The 20,534-nt window shown below is 40.2% G+C and overlaps 1 protein-coding gene across 1 annotated transcript in view; it reads left to right on the plus strand.

Annotated features, from left to right (window-relative positions):
* Window positions 1–20,534, plus strand: part of DNAJC3 (DnaJ heat shock protein family (Hsp40) member C3) — a 78,535-nt gene that overhangs the window by 12,907 nt on the left and 45,094 nt on the right. Inside the window, exons 2-4 of the mRNA XM_073614381.1 lie at window positions 4,805–4,915; window positions 6,774–6,898; window positions 15,505–15,579. Of these exons, the coding sequence (XP_073470482.1) occupies window positions 4,805–4,915; window positions 6,774–6,898; window positions 15,505–15,579 (311 nt within the window). The remainder of the gene's footprint in view (window positions 1–4,804; window positions 4,916–6,773; window positions 6,899–15,504; window positions 15,580–20,534) is intronic.

Below are 20,534 nucleotides of genomic sequence, written 5' to 3' on the forward strand. Positions count from 1 at the left end.
TGATGATGCTACTTGTAGAAAATGCATATTAGTATAAAGTAGAAGTCCACCCGAACACTAAAATCGCTACATCTACAGACATCCACGATTTAACCCTAACCTGTCTAGCCCTGTAAAGAAGAAATCAGTACATACCTTTTTTTTTTTTTTTTTTTTTTTTATTATTATTAGCCAAGCTGATCCAGTCTGGTCTCCAGCGGCAGAAGCTCTGCAGAGAACTCACCCAACAATGGCTGTGAAATAAATAAGTGGCGACGTCACCCATAGACTTACTATGGGGATTCCGTTGTCGGATGTGTCCTCCGCACATCCGAATTTTCCTTTATTTTTTTTGTTTGTTTTGGATATAGGGGAGATGGTTTAGAACACCTTTCAGTTTTTTTTTTTTTTTTTTTTGTTTGTTTTTTTTTACTGTGGTGTGTGCCCCTGTTGGTGAGATTCACCCTCTCTTTGTCCTGTTTACCATTATCATTGAAAGTAAAAGAAAATCCCACATTTTGGTTTCTCCCCAGGAAAGTAATACAGGAGAAATACTCCAATGGGGACTCTAGTTCACTCTAGTTGGGGGTCCCCAAGAGATTTATTACAGGTAATAAGGCTTACCTGTAGCTACAGTGAATTTCTCTCAAACTTGCATAGTTTAGGAGATATTCACTGTATACACATGTACCGCCGTCATCAACACATGCACACCGAAGAGATGAGGTTTTTGTGTTTTTTTTTTTTTTTTTTTTTTTTTTTTTTTTTGGTTTAAAAAAGGCAGGGAAAGGAGTCAACATATATATATATATATATATATATATATATATATATATATATATATATATATATATATATATATATATATATATATATATATATATATATATATATATATATATATATATATATATATATATATATATATATATAATATTTTTTTTTTTTTTATTTATTTTGCTGTCTGTGATCCATTGGGGCCTTGGGGGGAGTTTCCCATTTACGTCTTGTTCTGGAGACTTCACAAAGCATTCCCCTTTTTTACAGCTGTCCCTGGAATAATGAATCTCCATGGGAAGAAATACCTCCTTGTTCTGCTGACAAATTTAAAAGTTTTGGCTTTTCCATCAGTTTCTGTCTCATTGACAATGGACACTAGGACAAATAAAGAAGGTGAATCTACATAGCGGGGACACAGGCGCCAATAAAAACCCTTTGGCTGGGTTCACACTGTTGTGAATTGGATGCGGGATCCCCGCATCCAATTTGCAATAGCAGGAGATTATGACTGACTCTCTATGGAGCCTGTTCACATATCTCCGATGCGGCTCCGGTGTGAATTTGCACAGGAGCCCTGTGCGTCTTTTGGTCCGTTTCAAGTCCGAATTCAGCCCAAAATTTGGTCTGAAATCGCACCTGAAACAGTGAACCAGGACCCCTGCTGGGATTTTTCACTCTTTGTTATATTGCAGCCATTTGCTAAAATCATTTACGTTCATTTTTTTTTTTTTTTTTCCTCATTACACACAGCACCCCATGTTGACAGAAAAACACAGAATTGTTGACATTTTTGCAGATTTATTAAAAAAGAAAAACTGAAATATCACATGGTCCTAAGTATTCAGACCCTTTGCTCAGTATTTAGTAGAAGCACCCTTTTGATCTAATACAGTCATGAGTCTTTTTGCGAAAGATGCAACAAGTTTTTCACACCTGGATTTGGGGATCCTCTGCCATTCCTCCTTGCGGAGCCTCTCCAGTTCTGTCAGGTTGGATGGCAAACGTTGGTGGACAGCCATTTTTAGGTCTCTCCAGAGATGCTCAATTGGGTTTAAGTCAGGGCTCTGGCTGGACCATTTAAGGACAGTCACGGAGTTGTTGTGAAGCCACTCCTTCGTTATTTTAGCTGTGTGCATAGGGTCATTGTCTTGTTGGAAGGTAAACCTTCGGCCCAGTCTGAGGTCCTGAGCACTCTGGAGAAGGTTTTCTTCCAGGATATCCCTGTACTTGGCCGCATTCATCTTTCCCTCGATTGCAACCAGTCATCCTGTTCCTGCAGCTGAAAAACACCCCCACAGCATGATGCTGCCACCACCATGCTTAACTGTTGGGACTGCATTGGACAGGTGATGAGCAGTGCCTGGTTTTCTCCACACATACTGCTGAGAATTAAGGCCAAAAAGTTCTGTCTTTGTCTCATTAGACTAGAGAATCTTATTTCTCACCATCTTGGAGTCCTTCAGGTTTTTTAGCAAACTCCTCCATGCAGGCTTTCATGTGTCTTGTACTGAGGAGAGGTTTCCATCTGGCCATTCTGCCATAAAGCCCCGACTGGTGAAGGGCTGCAGTGATGGTTGACTTTCAACAACTTTCTCCCATCTCCCAACTGCATCTCTGGAGCTCAGCCACAGTGATCTTTGGGTTCTTCTTTACCTCTCTCACCAAGGCTCTTCTCCCCGATAGCTCAGTTTGGCCGGACGGCCAGCTCTAGGAAGGGTTCTGGTCATCCCAAATGTCTTCCATTTAAGGATTATGGAGGCCAATGTTCTCTTAGGAACCTTAAGTGCAGCAGAAATTTTTTTTATAACCTTGGCCAGATCAGTTATGTCTCTGAGCTCTTCAGGCAGTTCCTTTGACCTCATAATTCTCATTTGCTCTGACATGCACTGTGAGCTGTAAGGTCTTATATAGACAGGTGTGTGGCTTTCCTAATCAGGTCCAATCAGTATACTCAAACACAGCTGGACTCAAATGAAGGTGTAGAACCATCTCAAGGATGATAAGAAGTAATGGACAGCACCTGAGTTAAATATGAGTGTCACAGCAAAGGGTCTGAATACTTAGGACCATGTGATATTTCAGTTTTTCTTTTTTAATCTGCAAAAATGTCAACAATTCTGTGTTTTTTTGTCAATATGGGGTGCTGTGTGTACATTAATGAGGAAAAAAAAATGAACTTAAATGATTTTAGCAAATGGCTGCAATATAACAGAGTGAAAAATTTAAAGGGGTCTGAATACTTTCCGTCCCCACTGTGTGTGTGTGTGTGTGTGTGTGTGTGTGTGTGTGTGTGTGTGTGTGTGTGAGTGTATATGTGTATATATATATACTCTATCGTACACACACCATTCTATTTGCTAAATATATTTTTTCAGGTACTCTTGTGTTTTGTTAGCAATAAAGTTAATTGGCTTCGGAGAGTAACCTGCACTACTGTAAATGGTTGCAATTTAGAAAAAAATGCTTTGTTGGTACTTAAGTTGGAGCCCACTGGTACCAGAAAATCTTACACACTTAATGAGAACACTGCTTCTGTACCATATGTCAGATGTTGGTTGTTTGTGTGTACAAACTCCTTCAGTAATTAAAACTCATTTTGAAGTGATTGCATGTTTAAGGCTTCAAGGGTAGTTATTACCGCCACAGTGATATTGCTCTGGGTATGCCAGAGTAAGCATTACGTTTCATTAATTATAGAAAGCATATCTTGTGTAGTTCAGATGCTAATTTTAAAGACACCATGCTGTTAGCCCATCTAGGTTGTCTCTAAAGTGACCAGTGCTTATCCTGACCTGAAATTTTTTTCTTTCCATTGTTTTTACCCAAGTTTTCTGCCACAATATCAAAGCTCAATACTGTAAGTTTGTTTAGTAATAAGGTTGACCTTGCAGCTAATCGTTCCCATGTGTCTGCATGAAATGAAATTATCTTCCACATATAGATACATTCTATAGTTATTTGACAAACAAAATTTATCTATCTCTTGGCCTTACTACGACAACGTTGTGCAATCATCATTTCATGTCTCTAGATACTTTTGAAGTAATCTGGGTAATAGGTATTTTTGAGATTCCTTTTGCTTTTGGAATGATCTGCATCATACTGCAGAAGAATTGAGAGTTCCCTCAGGCATTTTGTAGCTGATAATTCCAAAAAGCATCCAGCATCCAGTGCCTTACGTTGGCCATAGATCAAAAATCAACTGGTTCAGCAAGGACTGCCCAAATTTTGATCCAGAGGATCAAGTCAATCTAGGAAGAAGTCAATCTAATGATTGGATTCTTAACGGGAATGTTGGAAAAATGTCCTTCGATCAACACTGCAGCACTAATTTAATATTTTCTGACAGCAGAGGAGTCCCCACTGTTAGAAAACAATAGCACAGCGGGGTGGTTTCCTCTGTCCACCCCAAATGTGTGGATGAGGGAATACATTTATTTATTTTTTTTGTCCAAGCTGCTGGCCGATCAAAGGAAACAATCCATTAGACAGCTTTAGTTGTCTTGGGTCAGTGTTTCTCAACTCCAGTCCTCAAGGCGCCCCAACAGGTCAGGTTTTCAGGATTTCCCTTAGATGAAACGGCTGTGGTAATGACTAAGGCAGTGAAGCTGATCAAATCACCTGTGCAAAATAATGGAAATCCTGAAAACATGACCTGTTGGGGCGCCTTGAGGACTGGAGTTGAGAAACACTGTCTTGGGTCCATATAACCCATGTAGAATGTAGCCTTGCCAACTGTTTGTTAAAAAAACCTATCAATGGATAAAGTAGAACTCAAGGCAAACCCATTTTTAAAGTTGGGACTTGTTAGTAGCTCTGCAAGGTTTTTATGGCCATTTGTATTATTGAATTAGTGAGAATAAGCTCTACGACCAGGACTAAAAACTTTTATTATCATAATGGGGAAATGTCACGTTTTGTCCTGCCTGTCGCCTTTTGAGGGTGACATCTTGCTATGATCAGGCTGTGGTGTATTTGTCTACACGTGTGGGATTTGTGCTTGTCTTTTGGACACACTTTTTTTTTTTTTTTTGTTTCTCTGCAGGGGTGACGTGTGGGAGTAATGTAGATGTGGACAAGCATCTTGAAATGGGAAAGAAATTACTAGCAGCTGGCCAGCTTGCAGATGCCTTATCTCATTTTCATTCAGCTATCGGTAAGTATTTTATGTATATCGAGGCTAGACGTTACAGTTTGATAACCTATGTGCACATTTCCTGTTGCATAGCTGTTTGAATTAATGTTCTAACAGCCTTAGTCAACATTGCCCAAGAATGTATAGACTTTAGATAAATGTCTTGTATACATATGTAACACTGGCTAGTTATAGTAGAATTATGATCTTCATACCCACCTTTTGAATGGGCAATCCCACATTAAACTGTAAATGGAGAACTAGCAGTGAAATCCCAGTGCAGTTCACTGGTGGGACCCGTACTAATCTCAGCTCCACACACAAGGCTGTAGAGGACTTTTCTGTGGAGCTGTGGAGGTATATGGGCAGTTTGCAGATACCAGAATTTGGTCGTATTGGACAAAAAAAAAGTACTCAGGCGAGTGTAGCGTATGTGCTTCTCTCATTTATTGTGGCTGTCCTGCTTGATTTTGGGATTTTCCTGTCTATAAGTAGGGGGCTTTACGATTGGTGTTTTCCTGCATCTACTATGCTGTAAAAGATAAATAGCAGGAACCCCTTTGAGAGACATTTTGTATTAGAATGGACAGGCACTGATGACTGTTTTCATCTGAAGCTACTGTTGTGGCAGGGACATTTTTTTTGTTATACACAAGGGGATAAAGCAGGGCTCATGTTAGTATTGTTTGTCAGTTTTATATGTTTTAGCTGTTATATACATATACCGTATATACTCGAGTATAAGCCGAGGCACCTAATTTTACCATTAAAAACTGGGAAAACGTATTGACTCGAGTATAAGCCTAGGGTGAGAAATGCGCAACTACTGTAAGTGGAAAAGAGGGTCAGCAATGCCCATTTGCAGCCTCACTGTGCCCATTTGCATGCCTCACTGTGCACCAAGTGTCCGTGAGATACGGGGCCCCGAAGTCGGTTCAGAAAATGTCGAGCACTTTTCTGCAGCAGAGAATGACCTTTTCCGAACCGACTTTGAGGCCCCGTATCTCGGGGCCACTTGGTGATAGGAACCCCAGCTTTGGATATGTTGTGCTTCCACTGTGTTTGCACACCAAATTTGGGGTTCCTAGCTCCAAGTGGCCCCAAGATACGGGGCCCCAAAGTCGGTCAACTGTGTCCATCTGCAGCAATGTCATTTCAGGACCCTTTGGGTCCAGAGACCCCAAATTTTGGCTGCAGCTAGGGGGCATAGGGGGCATCTAGGCACCCTTAACTACCAAGTTTGAAGTTCGGGGGACCTATGGCTGCAAATGGGCACAGTGAGGCTGCAAATGGGCATTGTTGACCCTCTTTCCATATTCGGTTTGGGGTGAATTGCATAGAGAGTAGGGGGCTGCTTGGGTTTCTGTTCCATATAAAGGAGCAGGGCTGTACCGGAGCCCTCGTAGTTAGATTAATGCCATGCTCTTGTATGTGTTTAGCTGTAACTTGTCAGTAAGTGCCATCTTGCATGCTCCCGTTTTTCAAAATAGAATATATCACAGTACATTGACAACTTCAAAAGATCATTTTAATAAACATAACAATACATTTTATTAAAAAAGAATTAACCTGGAAAACATGGTGCTTTGTTTATTTTCATACAGAATTTTGTGTGTTTGTGAATAATAGATTTATTTTTTTGAAGGGGTTACGTGACATTGCCATGCAAGGGGTGCACTAGAAATATTTACCACAATTAGGGATATAGAGTATTTAAAAATCATTTATAAAGGCTGCAAATAGAGGACATACACAGAGCACAAGCTCTAATATTGAGCAAGCCCGGTAATTTATATATCTGCACATAGAGGTTAATGTGTCTTTTTACAGTTTTTGCTTTGTTTGATGCCAGCTCACTGTTTTTCCCTCGCGTTGTTAGATGGAGATCCAGATAACTACCTGGCATATTACAGAAGAGCCACTACGTTCCTGGCCATGGGCAAATCTAAAGCCGCAATTCCTGATTTAAGTCGAGTGATTGAGCTGAAACCAGACTTCACATCAGTATGTAATACTTCTAAAGCTTAACTTGAGGGCAGAAAAAAAATAACTTGCTTCTAGAGTCTTTTTCTGCCTATAATCGCCACTTCAGAAGGTTTAAACCTTTAATATGTGAAACAGGACTTGGGAGATTTCAAGTGTTGCTGGATGTGACTGAAATGTGATGTGGAAAAGCAGGGTGATGCAGACATGGCTCTCGCATTCAATTTAACCATGGTCAGTTCAAAGTCTCCAGCTGTGGAGGAACTACATGTTTTAGCATGACCTACCAGCCACTGACTGAGTAGGCTGATACTTGTAGTTTCCCACCCACTATAGAAGAGCAGAATTATTGCTTCACTCTTCTGTCATATTCTCCTAGAAAAATGCATAAAGTCTGTATTCATATGTGATATATTGTCATTGTTGTGTATAGTGATTGTACTATGTACACTATTTATTTCATGTATTTGTATAACATGGTCAGTTTATGCAGTACTTTACGTATTGTAGTCAATGCCTATAGTAGTCAGTTGCTCTTGCTCATCTTTTGGAGTGTTGGAGGAAACCGAAGTACCTGGAGGCAGGGCTGCTGATAGGCCAGTACAACCGGCCCTGTTGTACCGGGCCCGGCGTCCTCAGCTGAGCAGGAGGGGCCCGGGCAATTTCAGAGTGCAGCATAAGAAAAAAAAAAAAAAATCCTTTCTGAATTAACCCCACTGAACCCGCCCCCCCCCCCCCCCCCCCCCCCCCTGCTGCTCTGCCACTCCTATTGCCTTAGGGGATGATTTTTTTTTAAATTTTATTTTTCATTTTCTGTGCCCCTCCTCTCTGATGTGTGCTGGTGGGAGAATGGGAGTGGAGGGACCATTTCTTCAGTTTTGGGTGCATTCCACACCCGCTCCGCATGGTCTTGTGGCCTGGGCTTGCCTTCCTTGGCGGAGTGATCTATCCTTCTCCACTCCCTATTCTGTAGTGGAGCCCGAGAGGAGAGCAGATGTGTCCAGGCAGAGGTAAGAACAGAGAGGAAGCGGTTCGTAGGGCTGCCTTCAACATAGATGTGTTTAGGGTGAATATACACTACATTTAATGGCTGCAGATGGGCACTGAGCAGGGTGCATTGTTGGTCAATTTAATGGCTGCAGATGGGCACTGAGCAGGGGGCATTGATGAGCTGTGACCCTAATTTTGCTTCAAAGTTCTTTTATTTAAAATGTAAGTTTTTTTTTTTTTTTTTTTTTTTTCCCTCTTTAAACTTCCCTCCCAAATTTGGGGTGCGAGTTATACACCGATAAATATGGTAATTGAAATCACTTTTTGGCAATCTGTTTTCACTTTGACATTGAAGAGTTTTTTTTTGATCAGTGTAAAGAAAAGCTAAAAATAAAAATTCAGCAGTCCCCCAGGATTCAACAACCAAACACATTCAAGGGGTAATCAACTCCCCCGCCCCCCCCCTCCTCCTCCTCTTAGGGTCAAGTGGAAAATTCAACGCTACATGTCAGGACCCTGGTATGGAAAGGTGATAACCACAAATGGCTCATATATTTTTCATTTTCTGTGCCCCTCCTCTCTGATGTGTGCTGGTGGGAGAATGGGAGTGGAGGGACCATTTCTTCAGTTTTGGGTGCATTCCACACCCGCTCCGCATAGTCTTGTGGCCTGGGCTTGCCTTCCTTGGCGGAGTGATCTATCCTTCTCCACTCCCTATTCTGTAGTGGAGCCTGAGAGGAGAGCAGATGTGTCCAGGCAGAGGTAAGAACAGAGAGGAAGTGGTTCATAGGGCTGCCTTCAACATAGATGTGTTAAGGGTGAATATACACTACATTGTCTGCATGTAGCACATTATTGGCATGGATGGTAATCGTAACATAACACAAAAGGCAGCCGCAGCAGGCACTCTATCATGGCTCTGGCTGGCTCTGTTACAGTGTCACATAACCTGGCTGTTGGGTGCTAATTTTGTTAACTTCTAATAAGTTAACAAGGTTAGCACCCAACAGCCATGTTATGTGACACACTTAGACAGAGGCAGCCAGAGCCATGATAGAGTGCCTGCTGCCTGTGTGCCATCATAATGCTGATCTTAACCAGTTGCCGATTGCCCCATAACAGATTTACTGCTACAGGGCGGTTGCGCTGCCCAGGCTTGTGTGTGTGTGTGTGTGTGTGTGTGTGTGTGTACGTAATGCTATGTTTCTGGGTATTGGAGCCAATCAGCGGGTATCCGCTGATCATTCTATACACAGGCAGAATGGTGGTCTGCCTATGTAAACCAGGCAGATCAACGTTCTGTCAGTATGGAAGAACTCCATTCTGTGTTCCTGCTGAGCAGGAACAAGGATCTATGTCTTCCATTGGTAAAAGTACATCTCCCACAGTAAGAAAACATCTGTTAGGCACACCTTCAACCTTTGCCCTAGATGTTAACTGCTTCCCAGCTAGTGTCATTAGTAGTAGTCACTAGTACAGGGACAGTGCATGTTTTTTAGCACTGATCACTGTATTAGTGTCACTTGGTGTCCGATTTGTCCACCGCAATTTTGCAGTCCCACTACAAGTCACTGGTCGCCCGCCATTACTAGTAAAAATCAATCAAGAAATAAAAATCTAATAAGTATATCTGCGATAACTTTTGCGCAAACAAATCAATAACGCTTACTGGGATTTTTTTTTTTTTTTTTTTACCAAGAATTGGTTTATAGCAGAAAGTAAAACATTTTTTTATTTTTTTTTTCAAAATTTTTTTTTTTTTTTTTTATAGCGCAACAAGTAAAAAATGCATAGGTGATCAAATACCACCAAAAGAAAGCTCTATTTATGGGGGAAAAAAAGGACAAAAATTGTATTTGGGTACATTTGTTGCATGACCGTCAATTAAATTAATGCAGTGCCATATCACAAATGGGCTGGTCATGAAGGGGGGGTAAATCTTCTGGAGGGCAAGTGGACTGCCTGTGTTGATGTTTGTTATCAAGGCTTCTTTCACATGGGGCGTAATCCACTTGTTCAGCAGGAGTGGAGTGGGCAGATGACAGGTTCGTGTCCACTCCGCCAATGCAGAGCAGACACTGACAGTCCGCTCTGCTCTAAGGGGGCTGGTGTAAACAAACCGGGTGTCCTTTACACCCAACTGCCCCCCAATCTGATCCACTAGATGGAGGGGAATGGATCCCTTTCCATTTTGTTTAGCTGATCGGATTAAAGGTAGGCGGGTGTAAATTGACACAAGTCTGACTTTAGATCAATCACTCTAATTGACACAAGTCTGACTTTAGATCAATCACTCTATAGTAGTGAATGGAGGGTCAGATCGGGTCCACCTGAAAAATGGACAGGTGGACCTGATCAAACCTTTCATGTGAACCCACCCCCAATCTTTTCCCTTTAACTGCTTGCCACCCACTTTCAGTACATTTACTGTGGCAGGGTGACATGTGCAGGCTGGATCACATACATGTACGTCATCCAGCCTTTCCGGGTTAGGGATGCACATTATTTGCCCATTTGTTTCAAGGAGGGGCCAGGAGTGGGGTTGAGGGTGGGGCTGAAGGGGGTGCTAACCACTAAGTCCCTGTCCAATTTAGCATTTTTTTTTTTTTTAAGTCTTCGTTAGCAAATCGCCACTAGACTACATGTCATTGACTATTTTGATGGCTATAAATTTAATTTTTAACCAGCTATCAAAATCGAAAAAACTAATGGGTGAAGGCAATCTACAATGAACAGTTTCAATAATTTTATGATATTGGTAGAAACTAGCTGGTGTTTCATTAATCTGATCATTTTGGAATCTAGAGCTTGTTAATTGTAGATATTGCCATCATCGGTAATGCTATCATTCTATCACTGGGGGCCATTTCTTTTATTATCTCCTTACAGGGCATTGAAGCCAACAATGGTATTTTACTACTATAAATATACATGGTATTTAGCATAATGGCTAGTGTAATGGAAGATTTTGTTCTCTTAATTAAAAAGAAAAGTTAGATATTGTCTGTAAAAAGGATTCATTCTCTTTTGAAATGTTTCGTGTTTTATTGTCGTGGAACAATGAATCACGCTGGGTTTACACAACCGTGGTGTGATTAGTGTACCCGGGTTCCATAACAGGCAGCTCATTTTATTGAATGGGCTGCCTAACGCACCAAAACTCTCCTGCTAGTGTGTTACCATTTTTTTGTGGATCAGTGCACTGCACATCTGTTGACCAGGTGAATAAGGCTGCCATTAAGAATGAATGACAAATGTATGTATTACTGAGGCATGATAGTGTAAACCCAACCTCATTGTGAATTTTTTATTTTTTTCAAAACATTGATCAATCGAGATTCCTTAAAATGGAGCGTTGGGATAGGAACATGGGTGGACAGGCAGGATTTTTAATGCAGAAGAGACATGCTGCAGTAAAGCTACTTACCTGCCTGTCTGCTCCTGTACAGTAAGCTGTGCAATTGAGATCCAGAAGCCGGCTGCCCAAAGATGTCAGCGACCGGCGCATCGCTGGATTCAAGGGGTGTATAGTTCCACTTTAATGTTGAACTCCTAATATGGTTTTTTATTGCATATTTGCATTGGTCCAGCCTGGTAAGCAATAAAGATCATTGCTGGAATTTTAATTTAAAGTGAAAACAGATCTCTGCAAAGTTCTATAAATTTATGATTCATAAATGCAAAATACACCACCTGTAATTTGGCACACATTATAAATCCTCACTGCTTCAGCCAATTATTTTCTAAAAGTTGCATCATAAGTCAAATGAAGCTCACCTGTATATAGTTAAAGAAGAAGTAAACCCTGGTGTTTTTTTTTTTTTTTTTTTCCTTTCTTCCCTGCACAGTAAAGGCATAATGTGCTAGTATGCATTGCATACTAGCACATCATGTGACACTTACCTGCAAACGAAGCCCGCGTCGTCCCCGCTGCAGGGTCACATCCATCTTCGCCTGTCTTCCTTCTGGGGCCGTGGTCTCCGGCTCTGTGACTAACCTTGAAGCACAGTGGTGTGTGTTTTTTAAGCTGTGGTGCCACTTGGAAGACTTGTGATGGTAGAGGGGTGAAAAAACACAGCAAAATGCAAGAACGTTCTTGGTGGTCTTCCTGTCTAGGGAGAATATTTTTCTTCTGATGAGACAAAGACCCCAAACCAAATGTCAGAACTACACAAGAATGACTTAAAGTGGTTGTAAACCCATTAAAAAAAAAAAAAAAACAACCTGCAAGACAAAGGCATAATGAGCTCGTATGCATCGCATACGAGCTCATTATGAAATGCTTGCCTTAGATGCAGCAGTCCCCGTACACTGCTGTGACCGGTGACATGTCTCCCGGATTTATTTCCAGCTTTGCAGGATCTGGAGCTATGATTGGCCAAAGCCGTGATGATGTCACTCCCGCGCATGCGTGCGGGAGCCGCCGGTCACGGCACAGGCCCTTTTAGAAACTGTACGATCGAGCGGTTTCTTGCATGCGCCGATGATGACGGCGCAAGCGTGTATGGTAAATATCTCCTAAACCGTGCAGGTTTAGGAGATATTTACAGTACCTACAGGTAAGCCTTATAGGCTTACCTATAGGTACAAGTGGTGTAACAGGGTTTACAACCACTTTAAAAACAACAATGTTAATGTTCTGAAATGTTCATGCACAAGTCCAGGTCTTATGATCTCTTTGCAGCCTGACCAAGCTGGAACAGTTTTTTTGCAATGGGCAATATGGAACATTCCAGTGCCCAGATGTGCAAAGCTGATTGAGACCCATCCACCTGACTATAATTGCTGCCAGTGGGTGCATCTACTAAACACTGACTTGAGGGGGTAAATCCTTATATATTCGTGTGTGTGTGTGTGTGTGTATGTATGTGTATGTGTATGTATGTATATATATATATATATATATATATATATATATATATATATATATATATATATATATATATATATATATATATATATATATATATATATATATATATATATATATATATATATATATATATATATATATATATATATATATATATATATATAAAAAATAATATTTTGTATTTATCGGCGTATAACGCACACTCCCCCCCCCCCCCCCCCCCCTTTAACCACTTAAGGACTGAGCCTCTTTCTGAGATTTGAAAAAACAGGTTTTTTTTTTTTTTTTTTTTTTTGCTAGAAAGTTAACTAGAACCCCCGAACATTATACATTTTTTTTTTTTTTTTTTTCTAACGCCCTAGAGAATAAAATGGCGGTCGTTGCAATACTTTCTGTCACACTGTATTTGCGCAGCGGTCTTACAAGCACACTTTTTTGTAAAAAATGCACTTTTTTTAATTAAAAAAATAAGACAACAGTAAAGTTAGCCCATTTTATTTTTTTATATTGTGAAATATAATGTCACACCCAGTAAATTGATACCCAACGCGTCACGCTTCAAAATTGCGCCCGCTCGTGGAATGACGACAAACTTTTACCCTTAAAAATCTCCATAGGCGCGACGTTAAATTCTACAGGTTGCATGTGTTAAGTCTAGCGCTAGAATTATTGCTCTCGCTCTACTGATCGCGGCAATACCTCACGTGTGGTTTGAACACTGTTTTCATATGCGGGCACTATTCACTGATGCGTTCGCTTCTTCGTTTTTTTTAATTCTCGTTTTATTTTACCTTTTTTATTTTTATACCGTTTTAAAAAAAAATATTGTGTCACTTTTATTCCTATTACAAGGAATGTAAACATCCCTTGTAATAGAAAAAAGCCTGACAGGACCTCTTAAATATGAGATCGGGGGTCAAAAAGACCTCCGATCTCATATTTACACTAAAATGCAATAATTTTTTTTTTTTGTCATTTAAAAAAAATAAAAATAAATAATGGCCCCAAGAGCTATGGGTGGAAGTGATGTTTTGACGTTGTTTCCGCCCTGCAATGATATGGAGACGGGTGAGGGCCATCTTCCCCTCACTCGTCTCCATGTCAGGCCACAGGAAGGATCCAGTTGCCTTCGCCGCTGCCGACGGCTCCGGTAAGGGGCGGAGGGCACCGGATTGTGGCGGGTGGCCCCTCTCCCACCGCCGATAAAAGTGATCTTGTGTCGAATCTGCCGCAGAGACCACTTTTATCTTAAACCGGACCGCTCACTGAAGAAGAGGATACTGGGTTTATGGCAGCTAGCTGCTGCCATATCAACGATATTCACCTTCAAACAGCTGATGTGTAACGACAGTGGGCGGTCCGGAAGTGGTTAAAATCAGGGGAAAATCGTGGGTGTGTGTTATACGCTGATCCCTGCTGTCTCTGAGGGAAGAGGAGTGAGTGCCGCTTAATTACATAGAGCCGCAATCTCCTGTGTACCTGGCCCCACATTGGGCCACTGTTCTGTCTATCATATGAGCAGGGCCAAGAGGCGTGGCTGAGAGTGGCGGAGCACCGGGTATCGCAGGAGATCGCGGCTCTCTTCAATTCAGTGGAGTTCGCTCCTCCTCTTCCCTTGGAGACAGCAGGTATAATCCAACACTGGCGAGGCTGCAATGATGGGAAAGGTGAGGCTCCAGATTGGCACTGAACAGACTGCATTGTTGGTCAATTTAATGGCTGCAGATGGGCACCGAGCAGGCTGCATTGTTGGTCAATTTAATGGCTGCAGATGGGCACCGAGCAGGGTGCATTGATGAGCTGTGACCCTAATTTTGCTTAAGTTCTTTTATTTAAAATGTAAGTTTTTTTTTTTTTTTTTTTTCCTCCTTTAAACTTCCCTCCTAAATTTGGGGTGCGTGTTATACACCGATAAATATGGTAATTGAAATCACTTTTTGGCAATCTGTTTTCACTTTGACATTGAAGAGTATCTTTTGATCAGTGTAAATAAAAATTCAGCAGTCCCCCAGGATTCAACAACCAAACACATTCAAGGGGTAATCAACTCCCCCGCCCCCCCTCCTCCTCTTAGGGTCAAGTGGAAAATTCAACGCTACATGTCAGGACCCTGGTATGGAAAGATTATCACCACAAGTGGCTCATATATTCAGTCTTTAACATTTGGCAAAGCACAGAGCCTATGAGTGGTGAATTAGATTGCAGAGGGGGGAGAGAGTCAAGGGCGTTAACATTGATCTGGTGGGTGAAGGTCTCGGGTAACTGCCAAAATATTTAATTCTGTGCAGCTAGTCTTTGCCACTCACATCTCTGGCACACAACATGGCAAGTTGGATGACCATAAGCTTTCCTTTTTTAGCTTGGTCGTCTCAATTGTCGCCTGCCTGATCTGATTGTACAGTGGTCAGGCAAGTCACCAGAAAGTTGAAAAGTTGAACCAGTAAACCGTATGGTTTGTCTGACTGTGGCTTAACTTTCTGTGTAATAAAGAGCCTTCCATAAACCTTCATACACTCCTGGCACCAGTCTTCTTGCTGAGATATACAGTATATATCAAAGCCTGAGGAACAACATCTCTGACTGCCGGTGGTAGGGAGTCCTGCAAATGCTGCAGAGTGTCAATAACTTTGCAATCATTTTCTGATCTTATCATTATAAGGCAGTGATCAACTCTAAAAAGTTACAGTAATTAAGACAGAACGAAAAGTTGGTCTTTCTTCTTTCTTTTTTTCTTTCCTTACCTCTGTATTTGATTTTTTTGCAGGCAAGATTACAAAGAGGACAGCTTTTCTTGAAACAAGGAAAATTGGATGAAGCAGAAGATGACTTTAGGAAAGTGGTAAGCTGTCAAGACTTTTATTACTTTTATTTAATTTATTTACCTTTTTTTTTTTTTTTTTTTTTTTTTTTTTTTTTTTTTTTATATTTTATTTTCAAAGTTAGGGAAGTGGAAAACCCAATAAGAAAAGCTGTGATCAAATATGCTTATACCCATCAGCAGGGTGGATTTGATTCAAATCAGGATTTCAATCATAAATTAAATCTATTTAAAATCAAGCCATTTTACTAGTTATTTGAATCATAATTTTTAAAGAGCAACTGTCATCTCTGACCCGCTGTTGACCCACTGACAGTCTCATTCACTTTAATGGGACGGCTGGTGATTCGGCAGTGACGCAACAAGGTGAGGGACGTGGCGGCAGCAGGTGAGTGGATGCCCGCTAACAGGTGCTGACATGATGGATCTGAAATGACAGGTGCTCTTTAAATGTTGGACTTATTCTTGCTGGTAGTTAGAATCTTCAAGATTTGCAAACAAAATGAAGGTTTCCTATTTAGAATAATAAGCTTTCGGGTTAGTAGAACAATATGCGAATCGATTCAATCATATAATCTGTAGTGTACATAGATTTGCAAAATAATGGGATAAAGGAATATTCCTGAACATTGTTTTATCTCATGGTTACTGTGAAATTGTGTGAATGCATCAATGCAGTACATATTATCTCAGCTTGCAGAGCTTGGATTCATTGAATAAGTTTACCAAAAAAATGTAAATATTGCAGAATATACAGCCTTGTGCTCCATTTCATGCTGAATAAACTAAATTATGAATTTATCTTAAATAGAAAACTATCTTTAAGATTTTTACTCCAAAAGCATTTTATTAAAATAAATCTAAATTAAAATCCAAAAAAAATCATTGATTTTTAGCCACCCTGCCCATTAGGGAAACCAAGAATAATTTCCCATTATGTTTTATCGTGTCTGCACAAAATCACAAAAGGTGTCTTCAGTTCTTAAGAAACACAACTTATGAAAATGTTAATACTACTTTCACAAACACCAAGGTGTGATTCCGGTTTACTGCCCTTATTAATGAAAACTCCCTTTTAAAAGGGATCTGTCCGTATAGAAATATGGGAAATTGCATGTCTTTTAGTGCATGCACTGAGGAGGCGGTCATTGCTTTTTCTTTTTTCTTAGTGAGTTACTGATCTGCAACAAGCCTGTGAAATGTGGGTGTGGGGACATGCAATTGATTTGTTACAGGTCATTGACTGACAAGGTAGTGAAGCCAGGTTCAGAGTGCTACCCCAGAAGCATGCACCTTGAATGAAATGGTCAGCAATGGCTGCTCTATATTTCTGCCTTCATAAGTTTCCTTTTAACTGTTCTACTCGCTGATCCTTGTGCAATAATGTAGTCAAGGTTTTTCCGAATTGAGAAGTAATCCTGGTTTTCTATAGGTGTGCAAACAGGAATAACTTTATAATAAAGAATGTGTTATTTGAACACCTAGCCATAAAGATCTATGTATTGGGAGCTATGATGTTGAACTGGTAACACTGTAGCAGCCACAAATGCTTTGTTTAGGGCTGGGGTGTCTAACCTGTGGCCCACCACAAATTTGTAAACTTACTTTAACAATAGTGTGTGTGTGTTTGTTTTTTTTTTTTTTGTTTTTTTCCTGTAAAAAAAAAAAAAAAAAAAATGCATTTACACTTGGCTAACACAGGTAGAGGATGAAGCACATGACGTGCAAAATTAGAACCAAAATAGCTGATGAGCACCTTGAAAATTGCTACTACATCCATCTAACAAGATATTGATGCATTCTTTTATCAAAAATCGTGTCCAATATCGCACTAGTTTTATGTTGCCCTCTTTTTATAATTTTTTTTTTACAAAATATTACAAAAGCAGTATTACTCAGGTGCATTAATTAGATCAGTGATCATTGACCTGTGATCTGCTTGACTTTCTGCTCATTAGCTATCCTTATTGTTGTTGTATTTTATGTGTGTCCCAAAACAATTCCTCTTCTTTCAATGTGGACCAGGAAGGCCAAAATGTTGGACACCCCTGGTTTAGGGTTCCCAGTTAGTGTTTCAGTAGAATGGCAATTTTTTTTTCATTGGGGGATGTTTGGTGTTGTGCAAGAAGTGCTAGGATGCAAGTGGTGAAAGTATACATTTCCTTTTTGGATTACGTTCACACTTTTGTTGAAATGTCAGAAAAAGACATGTTGGAATGAGTGAGATATTTGGTTTCCTGTAAGCTGTCCTAATTCTGCTCCTGGTGTGGTTATACTTGATAAAGTTAACTGCCATTGCAGACTCTGTCCTTGAGGACTGATTAACTGCATTATGGCCACTAGAGAGAGCTGGCGAGCATAGGAAATAAACGTATTAGACAAAAATATTGTAATAATTTGTGACAGCTGTGTGGATGTTTGAGACTTTTTATAAATGGACCCCCCTAAGACTATGAGCTATTACATACTCCAGTCAGTTAACTTTTTTTTTATCTTTATCGGTTGTATGTGTATTACTAAGAAAACATATATTTGAAATGTTTGTGCAGTTGAAGAAAACATACCTAAAACATTCCACATTTAAAAAGTAAAGCTACCATGAGAGCCTGAAGCAGTGTAACTATTAACAGATTTTTTTTTCAGTTATTGTGAAAAACACAATGGGCAGGTAAACAAGCAAGGAAAACTAAAATGAGCAGTTTCCTGCTTGTTACTGGAGACAGCACAAATGTTAAGCCTTCAAAACAAGGGATTACCATAGGGAACAAGAAGAAACACCATTAAAGATGTCCCTGTTGCTAGTTACAGGAAATATCTCCTGTAGAACATCTAGGTCATACAGTCCTTCCTTTCAGGCCTGCACAATGTCAGCAGATCAAAAGTGACACCTGGAGAGAAGAAGGTGAATCGCCAGACAATTACTGGGAATGAGAATAGGCAGCTTGAAAATGTGTTTTTCTCTTCACTTGTCCCAATCTCACTTTAACTTTCCTTTTTGGACCTGTAATAGGAAGAGTGACTTGATAGAGGTGGAATTGGACTGTCTGAAAATGTTAATTAAATGTACCATAACCTTGTAATTTATAATAATGTGAATAGCTAAATCCAAGCCAAATAGTGCACTGCATTTCACTTGGATAAGAACATCTCTAGCTATTGGTTTGTCTATCACTTTTATATGAACTGTAAATTTGTTTTTAGTAGTTTCATGTCATAATGTTTGCCGTCTGAACTAAAAACTAGTAAAAATAAAAGAACCTATTCTTAATAATAATAAAAAAAAAAAAATTGGACTTCAGTCCCCCCCCCCCCTTCTGCTGTGTAATATCTTTCCATTCTTCCAGAGTACTTGCCCCTCTTCCTCCCACCCCCACTGTACAACCAGCTTATATAAAACCCATTGCTCTTCTTTTAAATAAATAATATATGCACCAGCAATAAACAACTAAAATATACCATAAATCAATATATGATGTCTCAATAAAATATACTGGTGAACAAATCTATGAATCCAAAATGCATTTGTAAAATGTCCCACAATCCCAAATATATTCTAAATAAATCCACAATAGAAACAAAGTCCATCACATGTGAACAATCCTGTGCTGCTACACCAAACATCGCTTCTTACCAGAGATCTCAAACCTGTAATGTAAAGGCCATACACTTGAGGACTGTGCGGGGTAACTGTCAGATGAACCCCCGTCAAGCAGGCATCACAGCTCCTCAATACATCATAAGTGGACCATGGAGAGAGGAAAAGGGCAAACCCCTAGTGCAGTACTGTCAGTTTTTCATTATAAGGGAGTAAAAAAAAGTCACATTTTTATTGAACTGGATATAGATGCATTGTAGTCTATGGAACCATACACACAGCTGTATAATGATGAGTACAGAGCCGTAAAACAAAAATAGTTGTGTTTTTTGTTTTTTGTTTTTTTACGTTTTGACTGCAATAATTAATGCGTATGTATGTGTGTGTGTGTATATGTGTGTGTGTGTGTGTGTGTGTGTGTGTGTGTGTGTGTGTGTGTGTGTGTGTATATATATATATATATATATATATATATATATATATATATATATATATATATATATATATATATATATATATATATATATATATATATGCAACAAAAAAATGTACGCTTGTTAACACTCGCACGCCTTTATGCTCCTTTGCACGCAAGGTCTTTTTGTCAAGATCCTGAGTCCCCCGTTCACATCGGTGCAGCCTATTGCCGGCAACGGCGCTGTCCCAATTGCTGATTTTTGATTTTTCAAAAGTAGATTCTGCACTACTTTTGGCGACTTCGGGAGCAATTTTTTCAATAGACCTTGCAAACATTTCAAATCACCCCTGAACTCGCACTGAATTGCGGATTTGATATCATGTGAGTTAAGCTGAATTTGCACGATTTCAAACCTGCGTTCAGTGTGAACGAGGGTTTAAGCTGGATACACATTTTGTTCAATTCCCTTTTTAGATTTACCTTCAACTATGTAGTTTGTAGTTCAAGGGCCTGCCTGATTGCATTCAATTTGAAAGTGTTTAGGTTTGACCTCCTATTATATGGTTTTGGTAACTCAAAGGAAAGTTGTACTAGAAAACTGTATAGAGTGTAGCCAGCTTAAAGCGGCGTTCCACCCAGAAATGGAATTTTTGCTTTTCCGGTTCCCCCCGGTGTCACATTTGGCACCTTTCAGGGGGGGGAGGGGGGAGCCGATACCTGTCTTAATGCAGGTATTTGCTCCCACTTCTGGTGAAAGAATGCCGTGGTGTCTGCAGTGATCTATGCCATGTCCAGCCCCCCCCCCCCCCCCCTTCCCCGCGCTCTTCCGGGAGATGCACAGGTCCCAGAAGACAGCAGGCACCATTCAGAACACGCAGCACGAAATGCCCAGCAGGGAAACGGGCTGTGAAGCTGTAAGTCTTTACTTCCCGATTCCCTTACTTTAAGATGCTTACTTTAAAA

Source organism: Aquarana catesbeiana, linkage group LG02, assembly GCF_042186555.1.
Source record: "Aquarana catesbeiana isolate 2022-GZ linkage group LG02, ASM4218655v1, whole genome shotgun sequence".
NCBI lineage: Eukaryota > Metazoa > Chordata > Amphibia > Anura > Ranidae > Aquarana > Aquarana catesbeiana.